The sequence below is a fragment of the Gallinula chloropus genome, assembly GCF_964237585.1.
Source record: "Gallinula chloropus genome assembly, chromosome: 3".
In the NCBI taxonomy this organism is placed as follows: domain Eukaryota; kingdom Metazoa; phylum Chordata; class Aves; order Gruiformes; family Rallidae; genus Gallinula; species Gallinula chloropus.
In genome coordinates, this window is record NC_140087.1 from 43,729,491 (window position 1) to 43,757,312 (window position 27,822).

The 27,822-nt window shown below is 34.5% G+C and overlaps 1 protein-coding gene across 1 annotated transcript in view; it reads left to right on the top strand.

Annotated features, from left to right (window-relative positions):
- Positions 1 to 27,822, top strand: part of RYR2 (ryanodine receptor 2) — a gene marked incomplete at both ends in the record, with an annotated part of 388,405 nt that overhangs the window by 267,268 nt on the left and 93,315 nt on the right. Inside the window, 19 exons of the mRNA XM_084261061.1 lie at positions 1,862 to 2,135; positions 4,614 to 4,728; positions 5,297 to 5,429; positions 6,611 to 6,718; positions 8,016 to 8,147; positions 8,794 to 8,980; positions 9,431 to 9,536; positions 10,745 to 10,865; positions 12,084 to 12,253; positions 13,160 to 13,380; positions 14,612 to 14,702; positions 16,124 to 16,264; positions 17,085 to 17,248; positions 19,394 to 19,472; positions 20,090 to 20,179; positions 21,265 to 21,402; positions 21,819 to 21,896; positions 24,819 to 24,894; positions 27,455 to 27,578. Coding sequence (XP_084117187.1) covers positions 1,862 to 2,135; positions 4,614 to 4,728; positions 5,297 to 5,429; positions 6,611 to 6,718; positions 8,016 to 8,147; positions 8,794 to 8,980; positions 9,431 to 9,536; positions 10,745 to 10,865; positions 12,084 to 12,253; positions 13,160 to 13,380; positions 14,612 to 14,702; positions 16,124 to 16,264; positions 17,085 to 17,248; positions 19,394 to 19,472; positions 20,090 to 20,179; positions 21,265 to 21,402; positions 21,819 to 21,896; positions 24,819 to 24,894; positions 27,455 to 27,578 — 2,548 coding nt within the window. The remainder of the gene's footprint in view (positions 1 to 1,861; positions 2,136 to 4,613; positions 4,729 to 5,296; positions 5,430 to 6,610; positions 6,719 to 8,015; positions 8,148 to 8,793; positions 8,981 to 9,430; positions 9,537 to 10,744; positions 10,866 to 12,083; positions 12,254 to 13,159; positions 13,381 to 14,611; positions 14,703 to 16,123; positions 16,265 to 17,084; positions 17,249 to 19,393; positions 19,473 to 20,089; positions 20,180 to 21,264; positions 21,403 to 21,818; positions 21,897 to 24,818; positions 24,895 to 27,454; positions 27,579 to 27,822) is intronic.

The following is a 27,822-nucleotide window of genomic DNA, read 5'->3' on the forward strand; positions in this document are numbered from 1 at the left end:
TCAAACTCAGATGGAATTTTTATGATAGGCAGATTTGTTTCCCAGTGGGATGTAGTGGAAAATTTTAACAATTGCAGCAAGGTCCTGGTTATGAGAATTTGCTCATAAAATCAGATGCAGCAAGCTTCAAATTAGTATTTCATGAAGATTACCAAAATAAAGGCTGTGCAATTAGACTGTAATTTGCAAAGGTCTATATAGGAGAAATCTCCCCACCCAAACAAAAATTCAAGATTTACTGACTCTGGTTGTTGCTCTGTCATTTATCTGACAGGGTCAGCCTTTCCATCTTGATAAGGTCTGCACTTGGTGCCAACTATGTATGAAAATTTATTTTTTACTTGTCAGTGCTGATTTTATTTTTCTAGTTTTTGTTTGGTTTTGCTTTTTTCTGCTCTACAAAGCGGAATGAATTTTTAGACACACAGTTTAGGTATTCTGACTTTGGTTAAAATACTTGCTTTCCATCATTAACTACACAGCATTCTTAGGGCAACTGACCTTTTAACTTGGTTGCTTAATGTAAGTTCCTAAAGTTATGGGATGAGAAGATTTCCCCAGGGTACTTATAATGAGCTGGCTTCTTAGCTGCCAGTTATTAGTGTTAGCTTAGTGAAATATTTTGTGTGCCTTCTAGCTTTGCAGTTTGTAACTTTTATTTCAGTTATCAGGCAGTGATAATGAGAGGCTGTCTTTGCAGAATGCAGTACAATTTCTTAATTTCATTTTTTTTCTGGTAAGCTTAAAGTTCTACAAAATCTAATTCTCTCTATGTATCATATTAGAAACTATTAAACTAATTAAGCAGTATTGTGGTGGCTATGCTGCTTGGATTCTTCATAGCAAGGAAGATAACAGCCAACCCACAGATAGGTGGAATACAGTATTGCAGTTACCAAGACTGTGATTGTTCACCAGAAAAAAACAACAAAGGAAACTCACTGTTGTGTCCTTTCTTGTTATTAATTATTTCAGTCCTTCTGAAACATCAGTCCAAAAACATTTAATCCTTTTATTTATTTTTAAAGTGGTTTTTATTCTAAAACATGCTATGGTGTGTGACAGTGGAAACACGTGTGGTACAGTGTTTGAGCAGTAACAATGAAATACAATACTAGTTGGTTTTTCCCCCTCTTAGCCTATGTTAGCACATCTTAGTAAAAATTCTGTTTGTTAAACATTCTCTTCCCCATAAAATCGTATGCTTCACTTTCTTTCTTTACATACTTTTACTTTTTTGTTATTTGAGTTTAGCTTGAAATTGTATTTGATTTACTTCAAAATCATATTAATTTCTCAACATATAGATTTCTAATTTGAATTTTTTTTTTTGATGTTTAGTCTCCATCATCCAGCATTTTCAACATCAGGATACTTATTAGGCAGTTTATTGAACTTAAGGATAGATTATTAAATTACTCTTGTCAAACTTTCAGTGTTAACTGGACACGAAAATAAATTGATTAGTTAGGTAAGTATTAAAGGTGAAATATTCTAGTATATAGCTATCAGGATATCTCAAGAGGATCTTGAATTGATCTGTCAAAGTCTTGAAAACCTGAATGAAAGTTCCCTGAGATGGAAAAAGGAACATTATTCAATTATCTTTATCAAAGACTTGTCTTGACAATTAGTTTGTGAGTTATTTTCATAGGTTAATTTTAAATGCAGGCTTTTGGTTTTGAGCTGTTTCACTTCTCTTCTGTGGTTTTCTTTTCCTATGATAGTCTGCTAAAGAAATACCAAGCCAAAGGTACCAGAAATTGCATTCATTCAAACACCTGTATATAGTGGTAGTTCTGAGAGACTACCAGTAGAAACGTGAGACATTAATTTTGTGATTTATTTATTTTCTTCACAGCTACTCTTCAACAGTTGATTTCAGACACAATGGTGCGCTGGGCCCAGGAATCAGTGATAGAAGACCCGGAGCTAGTGAGGGCAATGTTTGTATTGCTACATCGCCAATATGATGGTATCGGTGGCCTGGTCCGAGCACTCCCAAAGACCTACACCATAAACAGTGTGTCTGTGGAAGACACAATCAATCTTCTGGCATCCCTCGGCCAAATCCGTTCCTTGCTTAGTGTCAGAATGGGGAAGGAGGAAGAGAAACTTATGATTCGTGGATTAGGGTAAATAACTAGAGTGTAAAATCTCTTTGTTTTCAGATATTTGTTATTTTCTCTATGGTTATGGCCAAGGTTATGCATGAAGTTTGAGTGTTAATAATCTAGATGGGTGCAAATGCAAACACTGGTATCAGTTGTGTAATATCTTCAGTTGTCAGATACAGCCTTTGCAGCATTGTATTTATAAATTTTGGAGAGAAGCAAATGACATCTGTAAGACTTCTAGTGAGGAAAGTTGAAAACATGTAGTGTTTTATGATATTACAAAGTATATCTTGTTACTGCATCTTAAAGAGTATGGCTGTGGAGAATCCTATCAAGAATAGTGTCCATTTTATATGAATGCAGTGGCTGTTGGTATACACAATCCCAACCCTCCCAGCAGTCAACTGATGTGTTTCTGTGTGCATGTATCTTTACATAGTCATGTCATCATTTTATTGCGCTGAATGCAGTAAATGGTACTATTTGAAGTATGAAGTAGTTTACCCATTCTTATTTTTCCTAATTATATAATTGATAATAGTGAAATATAGTCTAATAAAGAATAATGCTGGAGAAAACAGTAAAGAAAACATGATGATATCTACTAGCAAAGAGTTAGGGGATTTTTCACTTTTTTTCCGAGAACTGTTGGCATCTGAGAGATGTCTGGTGAGGTTAAACGGCAGCTGTGATCTATTAGAAATCCCCAATCAACAAGAGCAAAGACAACCAAAGATAGAATTATATAAAGCATGCCAGGAGTGCAAGGAAGAAGGCTTTCATTGTGAAAAATAGTTTTTTTTTTTCTGCTTACTGAAAACCTCAAATATCCAAATATTATCTATATGTAATTTTATAGTGTTATTATGAATGGTGCCTACTCCTTAGCTTGCCAGCAGGTCCTATCAACATTCTCTGATTGTTGCAATGTCCAGTGTACTCATGCTAACACTTAGGCAAAGGAGTGAGCCTTTGTGTCAAGCCCAAATAAGTCCCTTGGTTTGCTCAGCCTGGAGAAAAGGAGGGAGACTTCATTGTGGTCTATGGCTTCCTGAAGAGGGGGAGCGAAGGGTCAGGCACTGATCTCTCCTCTCTGTAGTGACCGAAGGAATGATATGAAGCTGCAACAGGGTAGGTTTAAGTTGAATGTTAGGAAGAGGTTCTTTACTGATATGGTGGTTGGGCACTGAAACAGGCTTCCCAAGGAAGTGGTCACAGCACTGAGCTTGACTGAGTTCACAAAGCATCTGGACGATGCCCTCAGTGGTGCGCTCTGACTTAGCTGGCCCTATGTGGAGCCACGAGCTGGACTTGATGATCCTTATGGGTCCCTGCCAACTCAGAATATTCTGTGTTTCTATGAAATAAGAGTGACTTGGCAGATTGATACCATCGAGGTCTTTTTCCACAACATGAAGCATTAATGCAGAAAGGAGATGTGCTGTGGATAGCTTTTGGAGACAGGGCCTATATGCTGTCACCCCTGATATGAAGCCTGTGGTTGTAGGCTTCTGGAGGAAATGATAGGCTAATCTTTCTGGGATTTATTGGGAGTCTGATGACACTCTGATGTACTGCCTGTATCAGACATGCTGCATGCATTCTGTTGTGTGAATAGTAGTTGTGGATTTGTAGCTTTTAGTGGTGGAACATTTCTGTTCACATCTCATCTCTTATAAGGCTAAAATTTTCCTTACCTGATTGCAGGAGTTTGAGGTCAGAAAAAAAGAAGATAGCTATAAAAGATACGATGAAATTCGAAGAGTTGTCAACAGTTATTTTCTGCAGTGACTCACTTGCCTTTTTCTCCCATAACCCGATTGCTTTCACATTTTTTATGGGTTGCTTTTGGTTTCAAGACTTATTACAGTTTTTAGAAATTGAATTAATTTTTAAACCAAAGATTTTTATTGGAGATCACAATAGATAAACCTGCTGCTGAAATACGTGGAAGAGGTATTTTGAGCTGTAACTCAGGAAGTAAGGTTAATATTTATGCAGCTTCTATTTCTGATCCTTTGAGGATAGCTGGATATATATTCTCTTTCTACTACAACTATTTTTTCTTGGTGTTGATTGCAGATGTCAAAAGTCCCACGGTTGAAATATTCTGAAAAGACTGTTTTGTCAAAATATTGAATAGATGAATTTAAAATTTAAGCTAATATAGCAGTTTTGATCATGCTCTTTTCAGAAAATAATTGTAGATCTGGAATGGAAATTTCTAATGAAAGTAGAAGAGCATCCTACTCTGGTGTAATCAAGTGATGCACAATAAATATGATATAGGAAAAGAAAGGTAGGTTCTTCCACAATGTGCATAGGAAAATAGACTATCAGGAGAGATTTAGACTAAAGCTGAAAAAAGTCCCTGAGGTAATTTTTCACCTCAGATCATGAAGAATTGCTCTCTAAATCAGCTTTGCAAATAACATAATAGGTAAACTATTGGTCCATAACATTTTAATCCATTTTTTTTGTTTTGTTTTCCCGTAGAGACATCATGAATAATAAAGTATTTTACCAACATCCAAATCTCATGAGAGCTTTAGGCATGCATGAAACTGTCATGGAAGTGATGGTAAATGTGCTTGGTGGAGGAGAATCTAAGGTAAAACAATCACTGTTAGCTGTTCAAAGCTTTATCCTGTAAGGCACTGAGCAGTCCCCGGAGGTACAGAGACCACAACCTCTTACTAATTTCCATTAGCACAGTAGTTGACTAAGTTTTTAGAAGAAACTGTTGATCCATTCTGGAGGAAGATATAATTAACATTGCATTTTCAGATGCTTTAAACAAGAAAGCCTGCAAATAGCTCTTTATGTGCTTACTGGGTTTTAAAGGGGAGACCTTTTTAGAAACTTATTAAAAATCAATGTAATATTACCCCATGGATCTGAGCATTCACATTGTTTCGTGTTTGAATCTAGAATTTATGGGTGATCCCAGCTCTTGTTTTCCAAGCTTATACCTTGATCTTTGGGGTTTAAGGATTTATTATTCATGGAGAATGCCTTGTAGATTTCAGGGGGAAACCTGAATAGTTAATTTCACTGAGATGCAATGAATACAATGCATAAATATTAATGTGTTAAAAGGCTGTTACAAAAATTGTCTTTTTCAAGTTTTCTGCCGGTCTTAGATTTTGAGTTTCAGTATGTTTTTATTTGCTTTTTAGGAAATCACTTTCCCAAAGATGGTGGCAAACTGCTGTCGTTTTCTATGTTATTTTTGCCGCATTAGCAGGCAAAATCAAAAAGCTATGTTTGATCATCTTAGCTATTTATTGGAAAACAGCAGTGTTGGCCTTGGTAAGTGTGTGGCTTTTGATAATCTAAACCAAAACCAAAGTCTTAACACCTTCTCCTGATTTATGTATACACAAACATAAAAATATATAAAACAAGCTTTGTTTTCCGGCATCCCTCTGTTTGTGCCCTTTCTTTGTGTTGAAGCTTCTCCTTTACCCAGCATAAAAATATATTCATTAACTGTAACTCTGAACAAACCCCTCACATAAGCACCGAGGTAACTTAGTCTGTGCTTTAATGTACGTGCCTGGACATTAAGAGAGATCTGGTGTTTAGCTGTACGTTTTGAGAAACAGAATAAAATCCTGATTTTGATGAAGGGAGTTGTAGATAAGTGTTGGCAGCATTTCACTGGGGCTTGGTGCTCACTGCTCAAGCTTGCTCCCCTGCACTTTATTCTATAGACTGTTCAGTATGCACCTACGGCAGTGGGAGAAATACAGAGCTCAGTTGCTTGGGTATGCACATATAAATCCCCAGAAATGAACCATGAGATTTTCTTAAAAGATTAGCCTTTCATTTCTAGGCTGAAGTGTTACAGACGACATAGGTTTATTCTTTATTTAAATTAGCATTAATTGAGATTAAATAAGCATTTAGAATCATTATAGTAATTTTTTTTTTAAATGATCACAATTTCCCTATTAACGTGTAGGAATAGGACAGCAGCATAAAGTAAAACTATTTTTGGAGAGAAAGTCCCCAAATAAAATACATATGAAGTGTTAATATGAAAATTAGTTTTTTCTAAAGCTATCTTTTAAAAAAGATATAGATAACATAGAACCTTATGTTTTAAAACTTAAAATTATTTTCTATTTTAATACATTTTATAAAATGTCGGTGGTATAGATAGAAAATCCCCACTATCAGTTCCTCAAAATGACCTCAATTATGCAAAGGGGAAAAAGGTTTTAAACCAAAGTATGTGATGAGAATAGGAATGTGTAAGAAAAGTTGTTTCTGGCTTGAACATCGGCATTGTATTTCAATTTCATATCTATGTCAAATTTCACGTGAGTGCATGAGGATTTATTGTAAACTGAGTGGTATAAATGATACACTTAAAATAACGTGCTAAGTAATGTAAAATGTATTTTATTTAAAAATTGTTAATGTATTTCCAATGACTTTGTTGGGTTTTATTAATTTGGTGTTGAAACTAAATGTTATTTTAATAGCCTCTCCTTCTATGCGAGGATCAACTCCGTTAGACGTGGCAGCAGCCTCTGTGATGGATAACAATGAACTTGCCCTAGCTTTGAGGGAACCTGATCTGGAGAAGGTTGGTAGCTTCTTTATCCAGCTTTTTTTTTTCCCTGGAGACAGGGGAAGATTCCTGTTTCCCGAAGTAATCAAAATTCAAAACTTAAAGAAATATATGGGAGTATATGGTACTTTTCAGAGGAAATCTATCAGGATCTGAGTGATTGTTCTCCCTGTTGGCCACCTAGATAGTTTATGGTTATAGCAGATGTAACCAAAAGGAATTGCCTCAAGGACAGCTTGTATTTTGGGAATAGAGGAGTCCATACACAACGAAGCTTGATTGTTGAAGTCTTTCTTTGTTGTTCTGTACTAATGGTAACATACAGTGGTGGCATAATGCAGTAGGGGTAATTCTCATAGAGATACCTATCTATACCTTTCTGTGTTTTTTCCTAATATTGTAATCTACTTCAGAAATGCTGGAAGGCATTGGGATTGTTTAGGCTAGAGAATAAAAAACTCCAGAGAGCATGTGGGAATTATGTAGACTATATTAATTACCTCTGGAATAGAAGGAGTAGAATAATGGTTACTATGTGAGCAGTGGATAAAAACAGTGGCTTAAATAATGGAAGGATGGATTCAAGATAGACATTAAAATCTGCTTTCTACTGGGAAGTAAGGCAGTGGAATGCATAGTTAAATTTCTTCTTGAGATGCTGTAATGTTCATAGGAGAGCATCTGTCAGGAATAATAAAAGTGTACGTGATAATTTTTCAGAATGGGAAGATGGATCATTTGTGTTTAAAAGGACATTTTCAGGCTTGTCATTCTTACGGTCAGCAAAAAGAGGCTGAACTAGTTAAAGGCTATGCTTACAGTTCTTAAATTGAGAAAGGAGAGGGCCAACTGAAAACTGCTGTTGAGACTATAGGTCTTACAGGGAGTGTTAGTGCAGTGTGTACATAAAGAAAGGATGAAGATGGGCAAATAAAAAGAAAAGATTAAAATAAAAAAGTTATATTAGAAGATGCGTTTTCAAATTTGGATATTGTGTGGTTGGGAACTATCACAAAACTGACTAATTTGTTATCAGGATTACAAGAGAAGAGAGATATAAGTAGCAGAGCAGTAATTTTGAGGAAAAATGTAATTGAGATAAGTAAGATCTTGCAGTTCATGGTAGAAGTAGGAAAAGATTGGGAAAGTGAAGAAGGAAAGAGGCTTCTTTTCTTATTTGCTCAAAGTATAATATGGTTTTGTTTGGGAATAATAGAATGTGGACACCATATCCAAGACAATGATGCCTCCCTTTGAAACTGCACTTGTCTTTTGCACAATTAATATCTTTTTCATTTTATCTTGCTTTTAGGTAGTTCGCTACTTGGCTGGATGTGGATTGCAAAGTTGTCCTTTGTTGATTTCTAAAGGCTACCCAGACATCGGATGGAATCCAGTTGAAGGAGAACGATATTTAGATTTTCTCCGTTTTGCTGTTTTTTGCAACGGTAGAGTATAAGCCTGTAAATTTTATAACTTCCTCTAATGTTCAAATAAGTTCATAATTTAAAATACTAGGCAACTTGATACGTTACTGTAAATGCAAAGGACACTTTGCAGGAAGTGTAGAACTATGCAAGACATGGGAACTTTAGTGCCTATTTCAGAAGTCATACAGGGTCCTCCCCTTTTTTATATCCATCTTTAGTCTTTGAAATGCCTACATCACATTTGCAAATAGAACAAAGAGTCTTAAATCTTTTTTATGATATGCATGCTGGACATAGAGCCAAACTCCTGTCTTTTAATGAAGATTTATAGTCCAATTTTAGTGTTTAGCAGCTGTATTTGTCCCTTCATTAACTCTTCTTGACTGTGAGTGTTTACTATAAATTGGTAGCTTCAGTGATACTTTATCCTTTATTACATTGTTAATTTTGAATTAAATTACCCATTTTATTTCATAGCTTTAATTAGAATAGTAGAGGAGTACATTTGTGTATTTATGTAACTTTGTCATGATACTTAAATAGTTTTATAGCTAAAAGTATTTCCTGATGCATAAGTTCTGCACTTTTGTGCACCTTTTTCTGATTATTTTTCTGAAGTCTTTCTGATATAAACTTAACTCTTGATATATGCTCTGTGTGTTAGGAGAGAGTGTGGAAGAGAATGCTAATGTTGTAGTCAGATTGCTTATCCGTCGACCTGAATGCTTTGGTCCAGCTCTAAGAGGAGAAGGGGGCAATGGATTACTTGCTGCCGTGGAGGAAGCCATACAAATATCAGAAGATCCAACAAGAGATGGACCTTCCCCCAGTAATGGGTCTAGTAAAACCCTGTAGGTGCCGTGGAATTGATTACATCACCATAATTTTTGCTTGATTGTTTTATAATCTCAGTTGTGAAATAACTTGTTTGTTTTAACACGTGAGTTATCATCTGGATTCATCCTTGGAATTTATGGAGGATAGAGATTTGTCTTTTGGCAAGTAGTGTTTCCTCTGCAATGTTAATTTAAGTAATACTCTCTAAATACTATATCTTCCTAAAAATTCTGTTTGTTCTTTGTTAGTTAAGAATCAATACCCTGATGCAAAATGAGACAGATAAATGTAATAATGCAGATACCACTACAATCTTTGAGGGACAAATTCCATTCTATTTTAACAGGAAGCCACTATGTATAAACTGTTACACCTATAAGCAGATTTGTTTTATTTATTTTTGATGTAATAACTTTCTTGTATTTTTTTCCATATTTTAATTATTTTCATTTGACTAATTACAGTGAAATAGAAGAACAAGAAGATGACACTATTCACATGGGAAATGCAATCATGACCTTTTATGCTGCTTTGATTGATCTCTTAGGACGTTGTGCCCCTGAAATGCATGTAAGTTTTATGTCTTCATGTGTTGGAAAGTAAAGGCATACTTGTTTTCCTGTTTGCCTTTTTCAGAATAGCACATTATCAGGTATTAAAGCAGCAATATGGCTACGTACTAGCTTGATGTACATGTGTTCATGTGCTAATTTGCAAAGAATTTCAGTAAATTGTTCAGGAGCTGATCTTTTCAAAGGAACTACTCCATTGCTTTTCTTATTGCTATTCCCTGTTGTTGGTATTCAACAATATCCTGTCATTAATTTCGTTTGATTGTGCAGTGTGACAATCAAGCTCCCTATTTATTGTGATGGTGTTTAGTAATTTATTATATTTTAAACCATGGGTTTGCTCTCTTCGTGTTCTTATTTAAACAGAGTGTTTAAACTTCATATAAAAAGTAAATATTATGGGGCATTCTTTTAAAACACAGAGATAAATATTGTCCCGGGACATACATACTAATATTTTATAATCTTTATTAACACTGAAAAACCTTCTCAAAGGTAAAATGTCATTATTCCAGGCATTAGAAGAATCAGACACACTATAAAAACTAAGTCACTACCACTTAGTTCCTAACAGCTTGAAACTATTTGAAGGAACTTTCCTGTTCTTCAGAAATTCTACTTAGCTATTTGTACTTTCTGATTTCACCCCGTAATGGGCCCTAATTCAGATATATCAGTATCAGATTTTTTCAATGATTGATAACTGGAGAAAGGAGAGAGATATATATAATAACATCAGTGTATAAATATCAGTTTTTTTTGAGTAAAACAGTCTTTTTTCTTCACTGTCTTGCAGACTTTTGAAAAACAAAACTAAAACAACTGAGATAGCAGAAAGTGTTGTTATATGAGCAGGACAGAAAAAATGACAGTTTTCATCTAAAAATCTGGATTTGCTTCCCCCTCCCCTCCCTCCATGTATTACATTTTAATGCTTTGTTCAATGTATTTTACCTAAATTTCCATTCTGAAAATGGGCTTGGTCTTATTTAATAACCAAACATCTAAATTTCTAGACTTTGCACATTTGCTTCCAAAACCACAGCAAATAAATACAGATTGCATGAAATTTATGTTACTAATTATAATGCTAATTTAAGAGCAGTCATTCTTGTGTTTCCATAATATAAGAAGTTTCCAGGAGATGAATGCATACAGACGATAAAAAGAAGACTTAGTTAATTTTTTATTTGCCTTTTCCTTTAGTTAATCCATGCTGGTAAAGGGGAAGCCATTAGGATCAGATCAATTCTTCGGTCTTTGATTCCACTGGAAGATTTGGTGGGAGTAATTAGTATTCCTTTCCACATGCCGACCATAGCTAAAGGTGAGATGATTATTCTACTTTTTTTTTTCCTCCCCTCCAACAACATAGTGATGCTCATACTCTCAGTATTTAAAATATTATCAACATGAAATGATTTATCATGTGAATTAGAAAAAAAAAATCATGTGTCTTTCAAACATGTTTCAAAACTATTTTGCATGCTACAGGCAATAATTCAGTGTACGCTTCAATGACTGATATAAATTCCATTTGTTTAAATTTAATCTTGGAATTCTGTTACAACTTTAAAAATTAATTTAAAATTGCATACTTTGTATTTTTCTAAAATATTTAAAAAATAGTCTCTTGATAACATAATCCTTAGTTTTTGCTGTTCTAACCCTATCAATTGCTTCTAGCAGATCTTATTAAGACACCAGAGTTGTTCTTCAGCAACTATGGTGAAGTTATAGGTGTGACATTCATACGCAAATATGTTTATTTGTTTCCTGCCTACATAAAATTGTTTGGAATAGTGGGTGCTATGTGAGCAGCAATATAAAAGGGAAAGGAATTACATCCGCATTTTTGGGTATTTGCAAGAAAGAGCATTGTACTTGCAACATAGATTGTCTAGGGACTTACAGCACAAGCACAAGAATGCTAGATAAGTTACAGTAGAAGAGAGGAAAAGATCAATAATTTTGTAACACCATTATTAATTTATGTTCCAAATAGTGATATATCTGTAGCTGACCTCAGTAGTATAGACTACAGCTCATAGATGCAAAATTGCTTATATAGCTTTAAAAATGAAAGTATCCAAACTTAAAAATATTCAATTACTTTTTTTGAGAGACTTCAGAGGTTTTCAAACACAGAGGACTATTTAACACAATCTTAATTTGTTGTCATACATTGCAGCTGTGCTCACCAGTGCTGAGTTCCTGGGGTGTTTGATGTAGAATTGCTGTATTTTTCAATTTCTCTCTGCTTCTTCTAAAAACTAGGTAGTTCTGTAAATTAATTAGTGTATGATAAGAATCCCTTAATGCACAAAGCATGGAAAGAAAAGACTTTGAAATCTAGCTGGGTAGAATTTGCCGTATGCATTCTCTTTCAGTATAACTACAAATATATTGCTTTTGTGCAACAAAACCATGGGAAGCTACATAGATATTAACAGAGACTCAAAAGCTCTGACAAGCAGTAGCATGACTGCCTAGTCTGCTGGTGAAGGATGATCCTTGTCATTGAAGTCTTATTTCTTCCTTTTAGATGGTACTGTGGTGGAACCTGACATGTCTGCGGGGTTTTGCCCAGATCACAAGGCAGCCATGGTTTTGTTCCTTGACAGGGTCTATGGAATTGAGGACCAGGATTTTCTTCTACACCTTCTTGAAGTTGGCTTTCTGCCAGATCTTCGTGCTGCTGCTTCTTTAGATACAGTAAGGGTTTAAGTCTGTTGTTATTTCAGCATCTTACTGAACATGCAGAATTTTTTATCCCTCAAAAAAAACCCCCATTTTTTTATTTCTTCATGTTGTCTTCTGCATTTCTCAAATGCTGGATCAGCTATGTGTTGAGGCTGAACTTTGAGAATACTTGAAGAACAGAATGATGTTCATAAGAGCTCCTGTTGATACCTGTATCTATAAGACATGCAGTGTCTTTTCCCAGAAAACTTTCTGAGCTGTGATATGGAATCTAAACCAGACAAGCTGCCAGTGAACCATGTAACTGGGAGCCTCTTTCTGTAGATATACAGAAAATGTTCATTCCCACACACTTGTTAGGGACACCTACATTGTTATTTAGGAAATCACTAGTTTTTTTGTTTTAATTCCTCCTTGAAATTGTTGCCTTTTTTTCAGTCTTATTTTTCTGAGCTGGCTTTGTCCAGAAATGTCAAATCTAGAGAACTTGAATGAGGGCTAAGGCATGGACTTTGATTTCTCTATTTGACCTTTCATGTCATCATTTTTTCTGAAAGTAATTATGTTGTTTTTTAAGAGAAAGCAGGATTTTTTCCTCACTTGTAACTCAGCTGTAAAACAGAAACATACTGAGTTTTGTAAATGCAGACTTGACTGGTATTATATGATTTTTTGAATTTTGTAGTGTTCTGTTAAATGACTATGACATTCTTTAATATAGTCTTGATATTTGTTTTGGTTTTGAATGGCTACCTTTACTGTATATGTTTTTGTCTATTAAAAAGGTATCAAATCCTCATTTGTGTGTTTTGGAAATGACCCTCTTTTTAACTACTATAAAAGAAAAACAAGCAAGTTCTCTTCATTTGTAATGACACTGATAAGAGAAATCTAATTTCTGTTACTTTTAATTCATAGGCTGCTTTAAGTGCTACGGATATGGCTTTGGCTCTGAATCGATACCTTTGCACAGCAGTCTTGCCTCTGTTGACCAGGTGTGCTCCTCTTTTTGCTGGCACAGAGCACCACGCTTCCCTCATCGATTCTTTATTACATACTGTGTACAGACTCTCAAAGGGATGCTCTCTTACCAAAGCTCAGCGAGATTCTATTGAAGAATGTTTGCTGTCTATCTGTGGGTAAGAAAATACTCCTGGCTGTGCAGGAATGCTAATTGATGAAGTAACCTATGATATTTATAATTCCAGAATGCAGGGTTATGCCACCACTAGCATAATTTAGATTTATTTTTCTTCTGGCAGATTAATGTGATATTTTTGAGTACATTCTATTCAATTTGCAACTGTATTGCTCACTCATATGCTGTCCTCAGTTATTTTGCTATTAATGTGTGTTTAAAAGGAAACCCCTGGTGATTAGCTAAGATGATGTACTGCAAGAAGACAAGGCTTTGGAAATGTGGAATCGTGAATATTCTGAAGTGTCATTTAGATACTTTTATCTGTACAGTTTGACAGTATGGTTGATGATCAGTAGAATATACAGTTTCATGGAGGTGTACATTTATGATGTGCTGCATTTGAAATCCTTATCAATGACCAGTATTGATATACCTCATTATTGACACCTATGGGGCAAATTTTGTCTCAGTATCTGATCTCAAAACCAGTTGATTATTACCCAATTTTTTTATAAGCCTATGGACTCAATTATCAGAAGTTGAGGCTTTCATATCATCAGAACTTTTTTTAATATGTCACCATATTTTTTTTTGCATAATGTGGAATGTTTTTCAGAAATGACAGGCATTGATGTTACATTTTATTGTTGTGTAGCATTTTCTTTATGAAATATGTCAAGTTGTCCATTTATATATATTGCCTTGAAAGAACCAATAAAATGGGCCGGAGTTTGCTATTTAAAAACATTTAATGCCCATACTATTCTAACTTACATTCTATATCTGTGTATTCTGTCCTTCCAGTTGGTACTGCGTATCTTGTTTAGTATATCTGAAAACTTAGCACTCATATTTTTATTAGTTTCTAGGATATTTTTAATAGTCATTGAGATGTATTACGAAAAATTAACATTGCAGCCTTTTCTCATGGGCATGGTGATCATAATACACAATATCAGTTTGCAGCATTTTCCCTGATTTTCTATGCCTATAGATCAGATATTTTCTTACTTCTTTGAAGCATTTGATTTGCAGCTTCTTCAGAAGGTTTTTTTGGTATGCGCTTTTTTGCTTTCTTTTGGACACATTTTTTAGGACTAGAAGCAAAATCCAATTACTTTATGAGAATTATAGTGGCATAGAAATGAAAGGTTGCTTTAATGTATTTAGTAATTATTTACATGAAACTATGCTAGTACACCCGTTTGAAATATTTTGTCTGCTTTTAGGCAATTGCGGCCTTCCATGATGCAGCATTTGCTGAGAAGATTAGTATTTGATGTTCCTCTCTTAAATGAACATGCAAAGATGCCTCTCAAGGTAAAAGTATATTTGAGTATTCAATGACATTCCTTGTAACAAAGTGCAACAGAAAATATTTGGATGGAGAATATTCTCTGTCTTCTTTGTAACCTTTGCAATAATCTAAGATAATAGTTCTTAAAGAAAAACCACTGCTTGCAGGAATTCTGTCTAATTTACATCCATCCGTATGGAATGATAAAGTCTTTAATTATCTCCTCTTTTTTTAAGCGTATGTGGAAACAGAACAGGAAAAGCCCTTGGGGGTGGGGAGCAAAATCCATTGCACAAAGGAAGATGGCAATTGATAGTCTCTATGTAGAAATCCGAAGAAACACAAATAGGTTATATGGATTTTTTCTTTTTTCCTGGTCCATGAGAAGTACAAAAGGACAGCACAGAATTCAGATTGCATTTCCAGTTATCAAAAACATCCCTTCTACACAGAAGGACTATTTTTTTTTTTTAATGCCTGTCTATTTCTTCCTGTAATATTATGAATATCTGCATTTTTTTATCTTTGCATTTATTCTGACTGGAAAACAGGAATCCTGTCAGCTCTTTGCTGACTGTGACTTGTGATGTTTTATGAACACACTTTGGAATGTGATGTTGAAAAAAAATATCTTTTTCTCTTAGAAACTGCTAACACGAACTCTAGCAAAAATTCCAGCTAAATTATTTTAGAAAGATCGTTCTGTGCCTTAAGGCAATCTGCTCATGAGAAGGACTAGGTTCTCATACTTTGCTAATGCCAGGAAGTTTTTGTTTGGGATATACGTACAACAGATTTTTCTTCATGCCTGTGACTCAGGGACATAGAGGACACATTAAATGCAAACTTCATGATGTTTTAGTTTGGCAACTACCCAGTAGCAAGTCCTTGCACCATTTGGATCCTTAATAATCTAGGATCTTGTAACCACTTAAGAAAGTATCCCTGAAATATGTAAATGAAAAGGAGAGAGAGGATAAATGTCCTCTGCCAATCAGGAGGGTAGACCGATAGCAAGTTTGACAACTTACAAAAGAGATGTGTCATACGGGGAGTTACTGCTGAGTATCTCTCAGACATGTAAATAATAATTTAGAACAAGGTAAAATCATGGTCTGCTATGTTACCCAGCAAGCAGCAGTGTTTCGAATAGTGATGCACAAATGCAGGTGAATTCTTGTCTTCACCTAAGCTGTCGGAGTTTTTGTGGTGTTGGGGAAAATTGTCTGGTGTCACATGTTTTTTGAATATGCCACTAATGTTAAAAGAAATACCTACTCTTTTTGTGTGTATATCCACCAACGATTTAAAGAACAGACACACAGCGTAGGTTATGGTAAAAGTTAGAAATTTTTCTGGCAGTTTCTGTGCAATGGTCAAGTGCCAGAGTGGAAGAACATCAACAGCTATATTTTATTCGCTTTCAAAATATGTTCTGTTTTAGTTGCTGACAAATCATTATGAAAGATGCTGGAAGTATTATTGTTTGCCAGGTGGATGGGGTAACTTTGGTGCTGCCTCAGAAGAAGAACTTCATTTATCCAGAAAGTTGTTCTGGGGTATTTTTGATGCTTTGTCTCAAAAGGTAATTAATTTTAATATCCATCTACAAATGCAAAAGCATTACTGTGTAATATTTTTTCTGTAATCTTTCATTTTTACCCTGCTTTTGTCAACACTGCTTTATCCAATTAAAAGGAAAACTGTAAGATTTACTAAATTTAAATCTTCCTCTTATACCTTCTGGTTTAATATAGGTATATACCATTTTGTCTGCTCATTTAAAAAAAAATATATATAGCTAATAAAGTGATCAAGAGGTGTATCTGTACAAGTCAACCACACTTCAGAGTCCTAAAAACAAATTCAAGCATCTGCAAGTGACTGAAAGCTGCACAATTCTACCTTACACGCTTTCTGTCCTTCCTTAAACCAAGAGCCATAGTCCTTTGCTTAGTACTTGTAATTTCATCACTCCTGAATCAATTTTATATTGGACAAAAGTTTAATTGTATGCCTTGGTATGTTTTTATTGTTCATTCCGTGAGGGGTTTTTTAACCAACTTGCTCAAAATTTCTTGAGTTTAATTTCAAATCTAGGTCTTTAGCTGTCCATTTTCCTGTGCTATGTTCTATTAGCAGACATCTGATAAATGCGTAATGTTGCTTGCAGTGAAGTCAATACTTTTCCCACTTACTATGGCAAGAGCAAGGCCTAGCCCTAGCTTTATCTATATTGTATAATTTGCTTTGGACAGTCAGTTTCCTTTGTTTTCAGAACAAAAATTCAATTTCACACTGAGAAAGCCATTCTGTGGCTGCTTGATTTCACATGTACCAGTTTCAGCAGTGATATTGATAGTTTCCATTCACTACTCAGTTTATATCCCCTGTGTGTTCCACAGAAGTATGAACAAGAACTGTTCAAATTGGCTTTGCCTTGTTTGAGCGCAGTTGCAGGGGCCTTGCCTCCAGACTACATGGAATCAAATTATGTCAATATGATGGAAAAACAGTCTTCAATGGATTCAGATGGGAACTTTAATCCTCAACCTGTTGATACATCAAAGTAAGGAATTGCTTTGTTGCAACAAGTTTTTTCAGGTTTTTCATTATGAATGTGTAGAAGTGGGATGGTTTGTTGTTAGGTATGGTGTGAACTTGCAGCTTTTATTCTCTTCTGAATACTTATCTTGTAGAGATAATGGAGACCATAATTTTATATTTTTAAATTTTATGTGTGAATTTATTTTAAATCATACAAACCAACAAATACCAAGTTATATAACTAATTTCTTGGTCAGTCTAAAATGTTTATAACATGCTTTTAGTCTGAAAATAGCACTGTCCAATTACCTTTGTATGTCTGCTGCAAACAAACCAGCATGCTTTTAGGAGTAAAAAAAATAGAGGAGTCTACATCATCCCTGTCATTATTAGCATGTACCAATGCTAATATGCAATGCAATTCTGGTATGTGTGAATGACAGTGCACCTACAGGAAGTGATGACAATCATGCAGTCATATAATCTCTTTTTCCTATGGATAATGGGGAATTGGGCAAAATGATTTTGATTCTCTCTAAGCAGTCAGACTCTGACCATACTCCTTTAAGTACATTATCCATATGAAACACATATCTGAACGGGATTTTTGTGCTATTTTTTTTGACTGCAGCTAGAGCTTCATTCTCCTTTGTATAAAAGTGTGGTTGAAAAATACCACTTGTAAGATGTTTGCTTCAGTTGTCTTTCTGAATTTTGTATCTGTATTAACATTCAGAACACAGAATGCCACCAGTAGATTGATATCTTTGTTACAGCATGCTTGTACATGCATGCACATCAAAATACAATAGTAAACACTATAATCTAGACTAGAATATAAAAATTACATCAGTGACCATTAAAATTAATTTGTCTAATACATATTTAGGCTATATAATTGCAAAATTTAGGAATGATATTTTATTATCATTATTTAGAAATTTTTACTCAACTTTACGTAAATCATCAGTCACCTCATTGCCGTAGGGGTCAATATTTCTCTGATGATTCACAAACAAAGCACTACTTTTGTCAGTGTCACTTCCAACCTATCCTATATTCTTCGTACATGTAATTCTGCGTCACATTGCTTACTAGTCCTAGACCTATTTCCATAAACCTATAGATAATATGACTTTATTGTACTTGTCCATTTATTGCATTCCTGAAATTATTCAGTGTTATGCCATTACTAGAGTTCTCCTCAAAATACATGCTTCTGAATAACAAACAGTTAACCATGCTGGCTGAGTGGTTTCTGACCTTTCTGTGTGGTTAGGCTCTTGAAAACTTACTCTGACAATTTTCTATTACATTTCTGCTTTTTCCCACCTTATGGCTGAAGATTAAAACCCAGAATCTTCTTTGCATTAGATGGCACTGTAACACTTCTGCTGCAAAAAAATTTGTCCTGGAAGGGAAGGTTTTGCTATTTCACAAGCAATCAAGAAGCAATTATTTCGTTTCACTCACATGAATGCAGATGCAGGAAAATCCTGATATTTGATAAATAATTTTTGGAAGCGGATTCTGTTTCTAGTGCTTGCTTAGCATTAAAGATAACTGCCTTTCCCTTACTATCTAAGGTCTAGAATATTTGTGTTTTCTATTTTTCATAAGGTTTGTAATATTTTAAATATTTACTGGGGTGTTTGAAAATAAACTCCTGAGCATATAAGTTATAGTGCTTATAGCATATAATAAAATGTATAGGACTAAGTAAAATCAAATAATTGTGTTTCAAAAATGACTGTTAGCACACAGTTTGTAATGGAGATGTGCAATAAGTTACAACTGTATTTTTGAAACTATGGGCCATAGTTACATCTTTATTCTTAAGAAAATTAATGTTAGTAACAGAAGTAAGTGACAAAAAACATGAGTGACCAGTATCATTATTGATTTATTTCTCTGCACATGTGTGTCAAACAAGTAAAACTCCTGCAACAGCTGAGGTTCTCATTCAGTGCCCGTTAAAAACTCAGGTTATTTCTTGATTTTACAAGGGCTTGCAGCAAAATGTATATATGGAAACAGAGCCCCACAGTAAGATGTTTTGAATAGATGTATGCACTACTAATTAATTATTTGAAAGTTTCCTCCAAAACAAAAGCATTTCCATTGTAGCATGTCTGATATAATGGTTATATTTTCTCTTCACTTTCAGCATTACAATCCCTGAAAAGCTAGAATATTTCATTAACAAATATGCAGAACACTCTCATGACAAATGGTCAATGGAAAAGGTAAAATCTGTATTACTATTAAAGCAAAATCAGAATTTTTATTTGAATCCATTTCGTCTTTAATTATACTATGCACTGGATATTACTGTTTTTTCGTAATGCTAGAAATTGGTATCTAAGTAAGATATAAACTCATATTTTCTTGAAATGCATTTGGGCGCAAAGTTCTGTAAGTACATGAGTATTTCTTCATTACATTATTTTCATTGTTGACTCTTGACTAAATATACTTGTTAATTGTTTAAGAGTTTTATTGACTTAAAATTTAATTTTTTTTATACAATAAACCTCTTAGGGTTTTTATTTCTTTGTGCTTGTTTCTTTGCCTAGTATTAAAAATAGTTCCTCACCTGTAGCGTATTATTCTGCTCCATAAATGTTCAAAAGAAAAAAATATTGAAATGTTAACTTTGTGTAATCATTAATTTTCAAAAAATGGCATGATACATAATTTAATTATGTGTAGGTAATATAAATGTTGGTAGAGAAAATACTGAGAAAAGAGTAGAAAGCTCTTCAGAGACTTTGTTCAGCTCCTTTATACCAATAAAAAAAGTATTTTTCATATTTTTGTGGTTTTCCCGCATTTTTTCTGCTCTTATTGTTACGGTTTTCAGTTTGCCAATGGATGGACGTATGGTGAAACATACTCTGAATCTGCAAAAGTACAACCACTGATGAAACAATATAAGTTACTATCTGAAAAGGTAAGGAGTGTTTGAAAATTTTTATTCACTGTGAAAATATCATTTGTGTGTACATCACTTTCCAAAAATTTCTTTAGGGTACATCAGCTAATGTGTGATTCTTACCTTCCTCAAAATCTCAAAGAGAGATAGAAGGGTTTTGTTGTACAATAAATTGTTCACTCAATCTGTTTTCTCACATGGCTGAATTTACTTGGCATTACTTGTGTATGAAACTGGAGTGTCCTGCTGCCAGTATATTTTTACAATAAGTTCATACAGGAATGCCTGCTTGCTTAGTCAAGGCTGAGGTTTAGGGTTGGTCTGATCTCCAGTGGAGGCATGCAGGCAATTAGAAGGCTTGGTGAATGAATCAAGACTGAAGAAAACCGGGTTTGTTCAGCTTAAAGAAGAGAAAGCTGGTGGGGGTTTAATCTTGGTTTCCCAGTACTTAAATGCTAGTTATAGAAAAGATGGATGTATTAATTCTCTTCACAGGGATGCACAGTGACAGGACAAGAACTTACAAGGCTGTAAGTTGTTTCAACAGAAATGCTCTTTGAAAATCCTTCTTATCTTGAAAGTTAAACACTGGAATAGATTGTCCAGAGAAGTGGTGAAATAATCTGCACTACAAATATTCAAGGCACGACATGGGGACTCCCAGATAACCTAATCTTCATGATTGTTGATAGCCTAATTAGTTGAACTTACATGACCTCAACAGAGGGTTGAGCCATATAATGACTGTGGGGCCTTTCCAACATAGATTTTTGTTTTGTTTTGTTTCTATGATTATTGTAGCAGATGAAACACTGCATTATTCCTAATAATTACAGCTCAGCTCCACCTTCAAGTTCATGTCTGAACATACCATTAACATGGTTATCTCTGCGATCATCGGCTTCTTGCCTTTGAAATTATAAATAAACTTCTTAATGTCTTTGATAATTTATTTGCTTCTTTGCAGCATCCCTGGGCCATAAGGGAGAATTTCAGCACATCTCTTTTCATCTCAGTATAATCAGAAAAAAGCCCAATAGTTATTCTTTGCTCTGTACAGCTACATAAAGAACAAGGCAATTATTGCATGTGCATTCTTCTAGGAGAAAGAAATTTATCGATGGCCAATCAAAGAATCACTAAAAACTATGCTGGCATGGGGATGGAGAATTGAAAGAACACGGGAAGGAGATTCCATGGCACTGTATAATCGGACACGTCGCATATCTCAAACCAGTCAAGTGAGCCATTTTATTAAAAACTTCCTTTTTTTTAAAGGCATGAAAAATCTGCTCTACATGTTTTGATTGTACAAGGGATGAAATAAACCCATGGCATAAAAATATGTGAAAAGATTTTTCACAAGCAATTTTACAACTCTGATGCTTGATTTGGATTTCTAGTCACTGAAGAACTTTCTTTCCCTGTTCCAAATTATTATATTGATAAACATTTAACAAAACAAAAAAAAAGAACAAAACTAAAATAGGATGTATTGTTTCCCTTGATTTAAAGTTAGCTACAACAGTAGGTGATTACAAATTAATAATATATATTAATACGATTTTAGTTTGTTATTTTGTAGAATTGGGTGGCAATGGATGCCTTTTAAGTGTTTAAGTAAATAAATAAACTGTTTTGCACGCTTTCCATTCAGATCTCTGTAGATACAGCCCATGGTTACACTCCTCGAGCAATTGACATGAGCAACGTCACCCTCTCCAGAGACTTGCATGTAAGCCAGAAGCACTTCAATATGTCTACCCTTTTCTTTACATTTTTTTTCTTTTCTGCTGTTTTATTTTAAACAAATTTTGGTGCCTTATGTTATTTTATTCGATATGCTTTGATTGTGGATTGGGTTGGTGTTTTGTTTGGGTTTTTTGTCTTTTTCCATCATTGCTCTTTGATCCTCTTTTGCTTTAAAAAACCATCATGTTCAAATGATTCCAAATTTATTTTAGTTCTTGACTGATTTTTCGCAGCTCTTTTTTCATACATTTGTCATTTCAAATAGAATCTTGTTTAGAAGAGCTTGCAGCATCAGTTTTTTTCAGTTCATCATTCATTTCTCCACCATCATCCCAAAACATTTTGTCTTTGCTCTTTTTACTAAACTGAAGAAATAAGAAACAGGAACTACTGTTAACACAAATACTATGAGAGTGGAGAATGAAAACATTGAGGCTAGGATTTTGATGGACCAGTGGCTTACTCAGAACAAAATTTTTTTAGTTGATGAGCAAATTATGTTTCTGTCTTTAGAAAGGTTGGATTATTTTTTTTTGGATGGCATTTGATGGAGTATGGTGCTAATTTTTACAGCCTGCTAATTTACTCTGGGTATAGTTACAGTATTATGTAGACATACATTAGATAGTTTTAAATTGGTTATCATGAGCATTTATACTGGTCTAGTCATGATAACATGGTGTTCAAAGCTAGCTACAAAAAACTCCTGAAACACAGGGTTAAGTTGGCATAGTTAGTGCAGTGAAGCAAGCAGCATAGTAAAGTAACTGGTTAACTAACAGTATATACTACACTATGTCTCTGATCAAATTCTCACACTGGGTTTCCCCTCCTTGATTCCTATCTCATGGTTTCTAGTTTTATATTTCTAACCGTTGCAGATTGCTGACTAGCTTTACAATAATAAGACTTTGCTTACAGTTAAATATCCTAATTGACTTAAAGCGTTCAAAAAGATTCCAAAGAGGTAATAAAATTTATAATTAAATAACACTACTTCTGAAATTACACTCTTCCTTTAAACTAGTGGAACAGCTTCATTATAATGACATCATCTGACATTTGTATAGGCTCAGGGTAGTGAAAGGCTCTGCAGACTATGCTTAGTGCTTATGAAACCACTCTTGATGTGATCAACATCATAGTATTATGATGCAGTAATCCAAACCCAGAGAAAAGTAGCCATCCTGTCACAAACCACAAAAGAAATGGAGTTTTAATTTCTGTTACTCCCTTGTTTACTTTTATGCTATACCCTTTTTACATTTGTCATTAATTTTATTCCCTTTGTAGCCCTCAGTTATAAAGCAGAGCTGGCTGGCTTTATGATTCATTTACACTTAGTTACAAAGAGAGGTTGTCTTTGAAACCAGCTTCAAAATCTGTTATTTAAAAGCTAAACTAATCTAATTTAGTTAAATTCCAGTTTCAGGTATTAGTTGCCCTGATATTGTCAGTTAGGAAATATCCAAACATGGTAGGTATTAATGAGCTCCTGAGTTTTAAAAATTAACTCGATGTAATTTTGAACTTAAAAAAAATATTTAATATCTTTAAAGTTGGAGTTCAAGGTTAGATTCTTCCACCTGATTTTAAGTATCTGGGAAAATTTAGTTGTTTTGAACAAAGCTGTTTGTTTTTAACTCTCTGCTTTTTAATGTTTCAATCATCCTACGCATATACAGTGCTAGCAGGGATCATGACCGTATCCAAAACTGTAAGTCTGGGAAATACTTCTAGTTTTGGTCTTAAGTGGTTATCTGGTCACATCCTGGCTCCCTGAGTAGCTAGATCATGCATTGAGATGATCTTCATTGCACCCTGATTTCCAAGGAAAGAAAACCCAGACTACACTACATTGTTCCAAGGTCTCAATATGGATTGTCAAAACACCAGGGCCACAGTGTGCATGATAAAAAGTACCTGCCATTCAGAAGAGATGTGTAATAATGTATCTACTGGAGAAAAGTTTATGAAACACATTGTGCAATAGACAAACTTGATATGGCTGAAAAATTTCAAGTTGTTGCCTGAATTCATGAATATTCTCACAAATAAGGCAGTTGGTATTCAGAAATATTGCTCACTCAAAAACCTTATTGAAGATAAGAAGAATTTTTCTGTAGGTCCATGAAAGAAGTTAAAAGTGAAATCTACAGAAAATTAATTCCACCACTGTGTACACGTAGAGAGTGTACTCCTTCTAGAGGAGGATAGGAGAGGTGGGCTTAGAAAGATGTTTCATGTTGAACTAGTAGTTCCTAGCAGTTAGAGACTGGAGTTCTTGTCGGTGTTTTGCTTAGTTTTGAGGTCTAGCTTCTAGCTTACTATTCTGAAAGAGTTTAGTTTAGACTAAGAATTTACTTACCTGGAGAAGAATTTCATGCTGAATAGAAAGAAATGTGGCTGTATGTATGGAGACCCTGGTAAAGTGGTTGGTGGTTCTAAGAGCGCTTGCACAAATCAGTATCCACCTTGGCCCTGAAATATCCATGGGTTTCTAGTCAGTCTGCCATAGCCAGCAGGATTCATTCCTCTGGCTTGCTGCTCCTTGTTTCCCTTCCCAGACCCTTCAGGGTGTTCTTGCTGGTATTGTTTTGAGAATCAAGTGCCCGTAGAACACCCCAGGACTCTTTCCAGACTACACTCCTCTTCGTGTTGCCTCCTTTTTCTTATTAGCAGTTTTCTATTCACTAGGTTCCTAATTCCTACACATGTACCTATCCTGCCCAAATTCCGTATCATAATTTTTCAATAAAAGCTCTTGTTTTCAGTGAACCATTAAAATGTAATTACATTGAACTTCCCAGAGAAGAAAACTTGTTACTCTATAGCAACTAAAATATTGTCCTTCTTGGGGGCTAACCATTGCAATATACATCACTAAGCTCTCATTTTTCCTAAGGCTATGGCTGAAATGATGGCTGAAAACTACCATAACATATGGGCAAAGAAAAAGAAAATGGAGCTTGAAGCAAAAGGTAATATTAATTCTAGGTATTTACAGTATTTTAAGTTCTCTATGATTAGCCTAGGTTGTGTATTTGAGAAAAGAGATTGGGGGAATAAAAAGCAAAGCAAATTTAAATTAACAAAGAAGAAACAATGAAGTATCTGTTTGTAATTAAATGTTTTGTGATTTTTAGTGTCTGGATGTTTTTGTAGTACTGAGTGTAACAGGATTTGTTAATTTACCAATTCTTATTTCTGAAAGGAAGAGAAGTTAAAGCTTGTAAACAAATTTAAGCTACATTAATACATTTTCCTTCTAGCATTAATGTTTCAGACTGTTTGCCCAATGGGCTCTGATTGCACTCGAATTACTTCTTTTAGTGTAGGTAGATCTAAATGGGTGTTTACGAAGTACTGCATCTATCATGTATTGAATTGACAAGTGGATAAAGCTAGAGCTGATTCTTGATTCCACATGTGCCTCATGATATGGGCTTACCTAAGTGAAAAACTTGGTCATGTATTGTGTAACTTAACGTTTTTCCTCTGTGTTAAAATAGTTTCTTTACTTATGTTAAAGCTAATTACTTTTTTCAGATAATACTATATTTGCATATGGAGGAAACAATATTTGGAGAAACAGCAAGGTCTCATTTGGAAATGACTCAAGCTAGGGTTTTTAGGGTTTTTTTCATATCTAAAGTTATGAAGTATAATTGCATGCATCAAACTCAGACTTTTTTTTTTTTTAATTCTTGCTTTTTTAATTACTTGTAAGCTTCCAGCAAAGATACAGTAGTTGAGGTTTTATAAAAAAACTGAAGTTCCACCTGGAAATGCATTTGATGAATCACTATGAATCACTATGCCTTTATATTTCCCCATAATACAGCATTTATTTTAATTATTTATAACCTTTTAAAAAAAAAATTCTTCAGGTTAAGTAGCCCCAGGATGGGCTAAGTCTGGGAAATCTGGGCAACAGGAAGACTAGGTATTTATATGGACTTGGCAGCTTTGAAAGCAGATTTTTGCTTCTGAGTAGCACTTCAGTGCGAACCCCATATAGTATCTGTGGTGGTGTGCAAGGAAGCACGTTGCTAAGAAGGCTGGAGGTGACTATAGTGAGTGAAGGACACGCTTCTGATGCGGAGTTTCTTCATGTGAAAAGTGGATGTATTTGTAAGATGAGCAAAACCTGGCTCTCAGGAGTGAGGATTTTTTCTTCCACTATGTACGTATGCTAGTCTTTAAATATTTTTATATGTGTGTAAAGAACAGAAGAGTAATGTGAACTTCAGATACAGAGTACTCCTATTTTTCATTACCAGCTTTTTGCATACACATTAGCCAACAGAAAACTGCAGATGTCATTCTTCTTTGTTATTGACCACTTTGTGTGTATTAATTGCAATTGAATGATTTGTTATAGTCTTAATGATGTCCATGGATAGGGTGTGTATGCTTACGATGCTTATTAACAGTTTTACATGTCTGTCTGCAACTGTAATAAGGTGGAATTAGATCACATTTGTGATAATAGAATATAATGCTAAGGACTGTACTTCCTCAAAAAATGCAAACCAAACAAAAAACCCCAAAACATCAGACTTGCCCACTAGATTTCCATTTTGCATGTACTTAAACTGATTCAGGCAGGACTAATGGAAAATTTTAGAATATGCTTCTTGCAAAATCACCTAAGGGTATGTCTCCAATATTTTCTACAGGAAATTTGTTCCTTTCTAAAAATATTATTCCTAAATACTTTCTGTAGTATTTTTTTCTGAGACAAGTCTGGTCATTACCCTTACAATTTCCTGGGGTTTCATAGCAATTACCATAAGAAATTACTGTGTTCTGATGTGTGATGGTGACTTTAGAAAGTGAAATCCTAACAGTGTTGCTTTTTGCACAGATATTTATATATCTGTGCAAAAAGATATAGTTATTTTGCTGCCAAATTCACTGTCCATGTTCAGAGGTGTATCAATACATCAAGTATTTGTAAGCAACACAAATGCAGTTTATTCTAACTCTTTGTTTTAACAGTGTTCTTTCTATCAGATTAGACAGCTGTCTGCAGCACTTTTGAATAAAACTTTTCTGTCTTTATTATTATAAAGTAGAACTGGATCACTTTCATATATTTTTAGAAATTGGTACATTCTGTGAACCCTTTTGCAGAACTCTGTATGTGTTTGCATATGTGTTTATATCTTGGTTTTCTTATGAAATTATGTGTTAAGTATTGAAATCTTTGCAGTTTCGTTAAGTGGAGTTCCAAATATAATACATGTTTGTAAAAGTTAAGCACGTTTTTTTGTTAACGATTTTTGCAGTAGGTTCAATACCTGGTACTTCCAGTAATTGATTATGTTACACTTATGTTTGCAGCCACATCTAAAGGTTCTAACTGAATATTTTTAGGCTTGTGTAAAGAAATGGAAAAGTGCATTGCTGTTATTTCAGACTACATTTTGCTTTAACTTGCTTTAACATTATTATAATGCTTTTACATATCGAGACTCATCCTGTCAACAGATAACTTTTTAACTGCTTTTTAATTCATTTCATGTTCCATAGTAGGAGGAGGCAACCATCCTCTTCTTGTTCCTTATGATACCCTCACAGCCAAAGAAAAAGCCAAGGACAGAGAAAAAGCGCAGGATATTCTGAAATTTCTACAAATCAATGGATATGTTGTCTCCAGGTATTTCTTTGTTCAGTATAAATGCCACAAAAGGTTTCTAATACTCAGTAGCTTTTTTTTTTTTAATTTTAAAAAGAAAAATCTATGGTTGTTCTCAGGATGAGCTCCTTTGTATAGAACACTGTAAGGAAGAAATAGATTACAGAGTTGTTAGCAGGGTTTTTGGAAGGCACAAGTTATCCAGAATCTCTGTGTGTCTTCTGCTTCTCCTCTCAACACTGCAGCATACTTTTTCTTTCTGGTC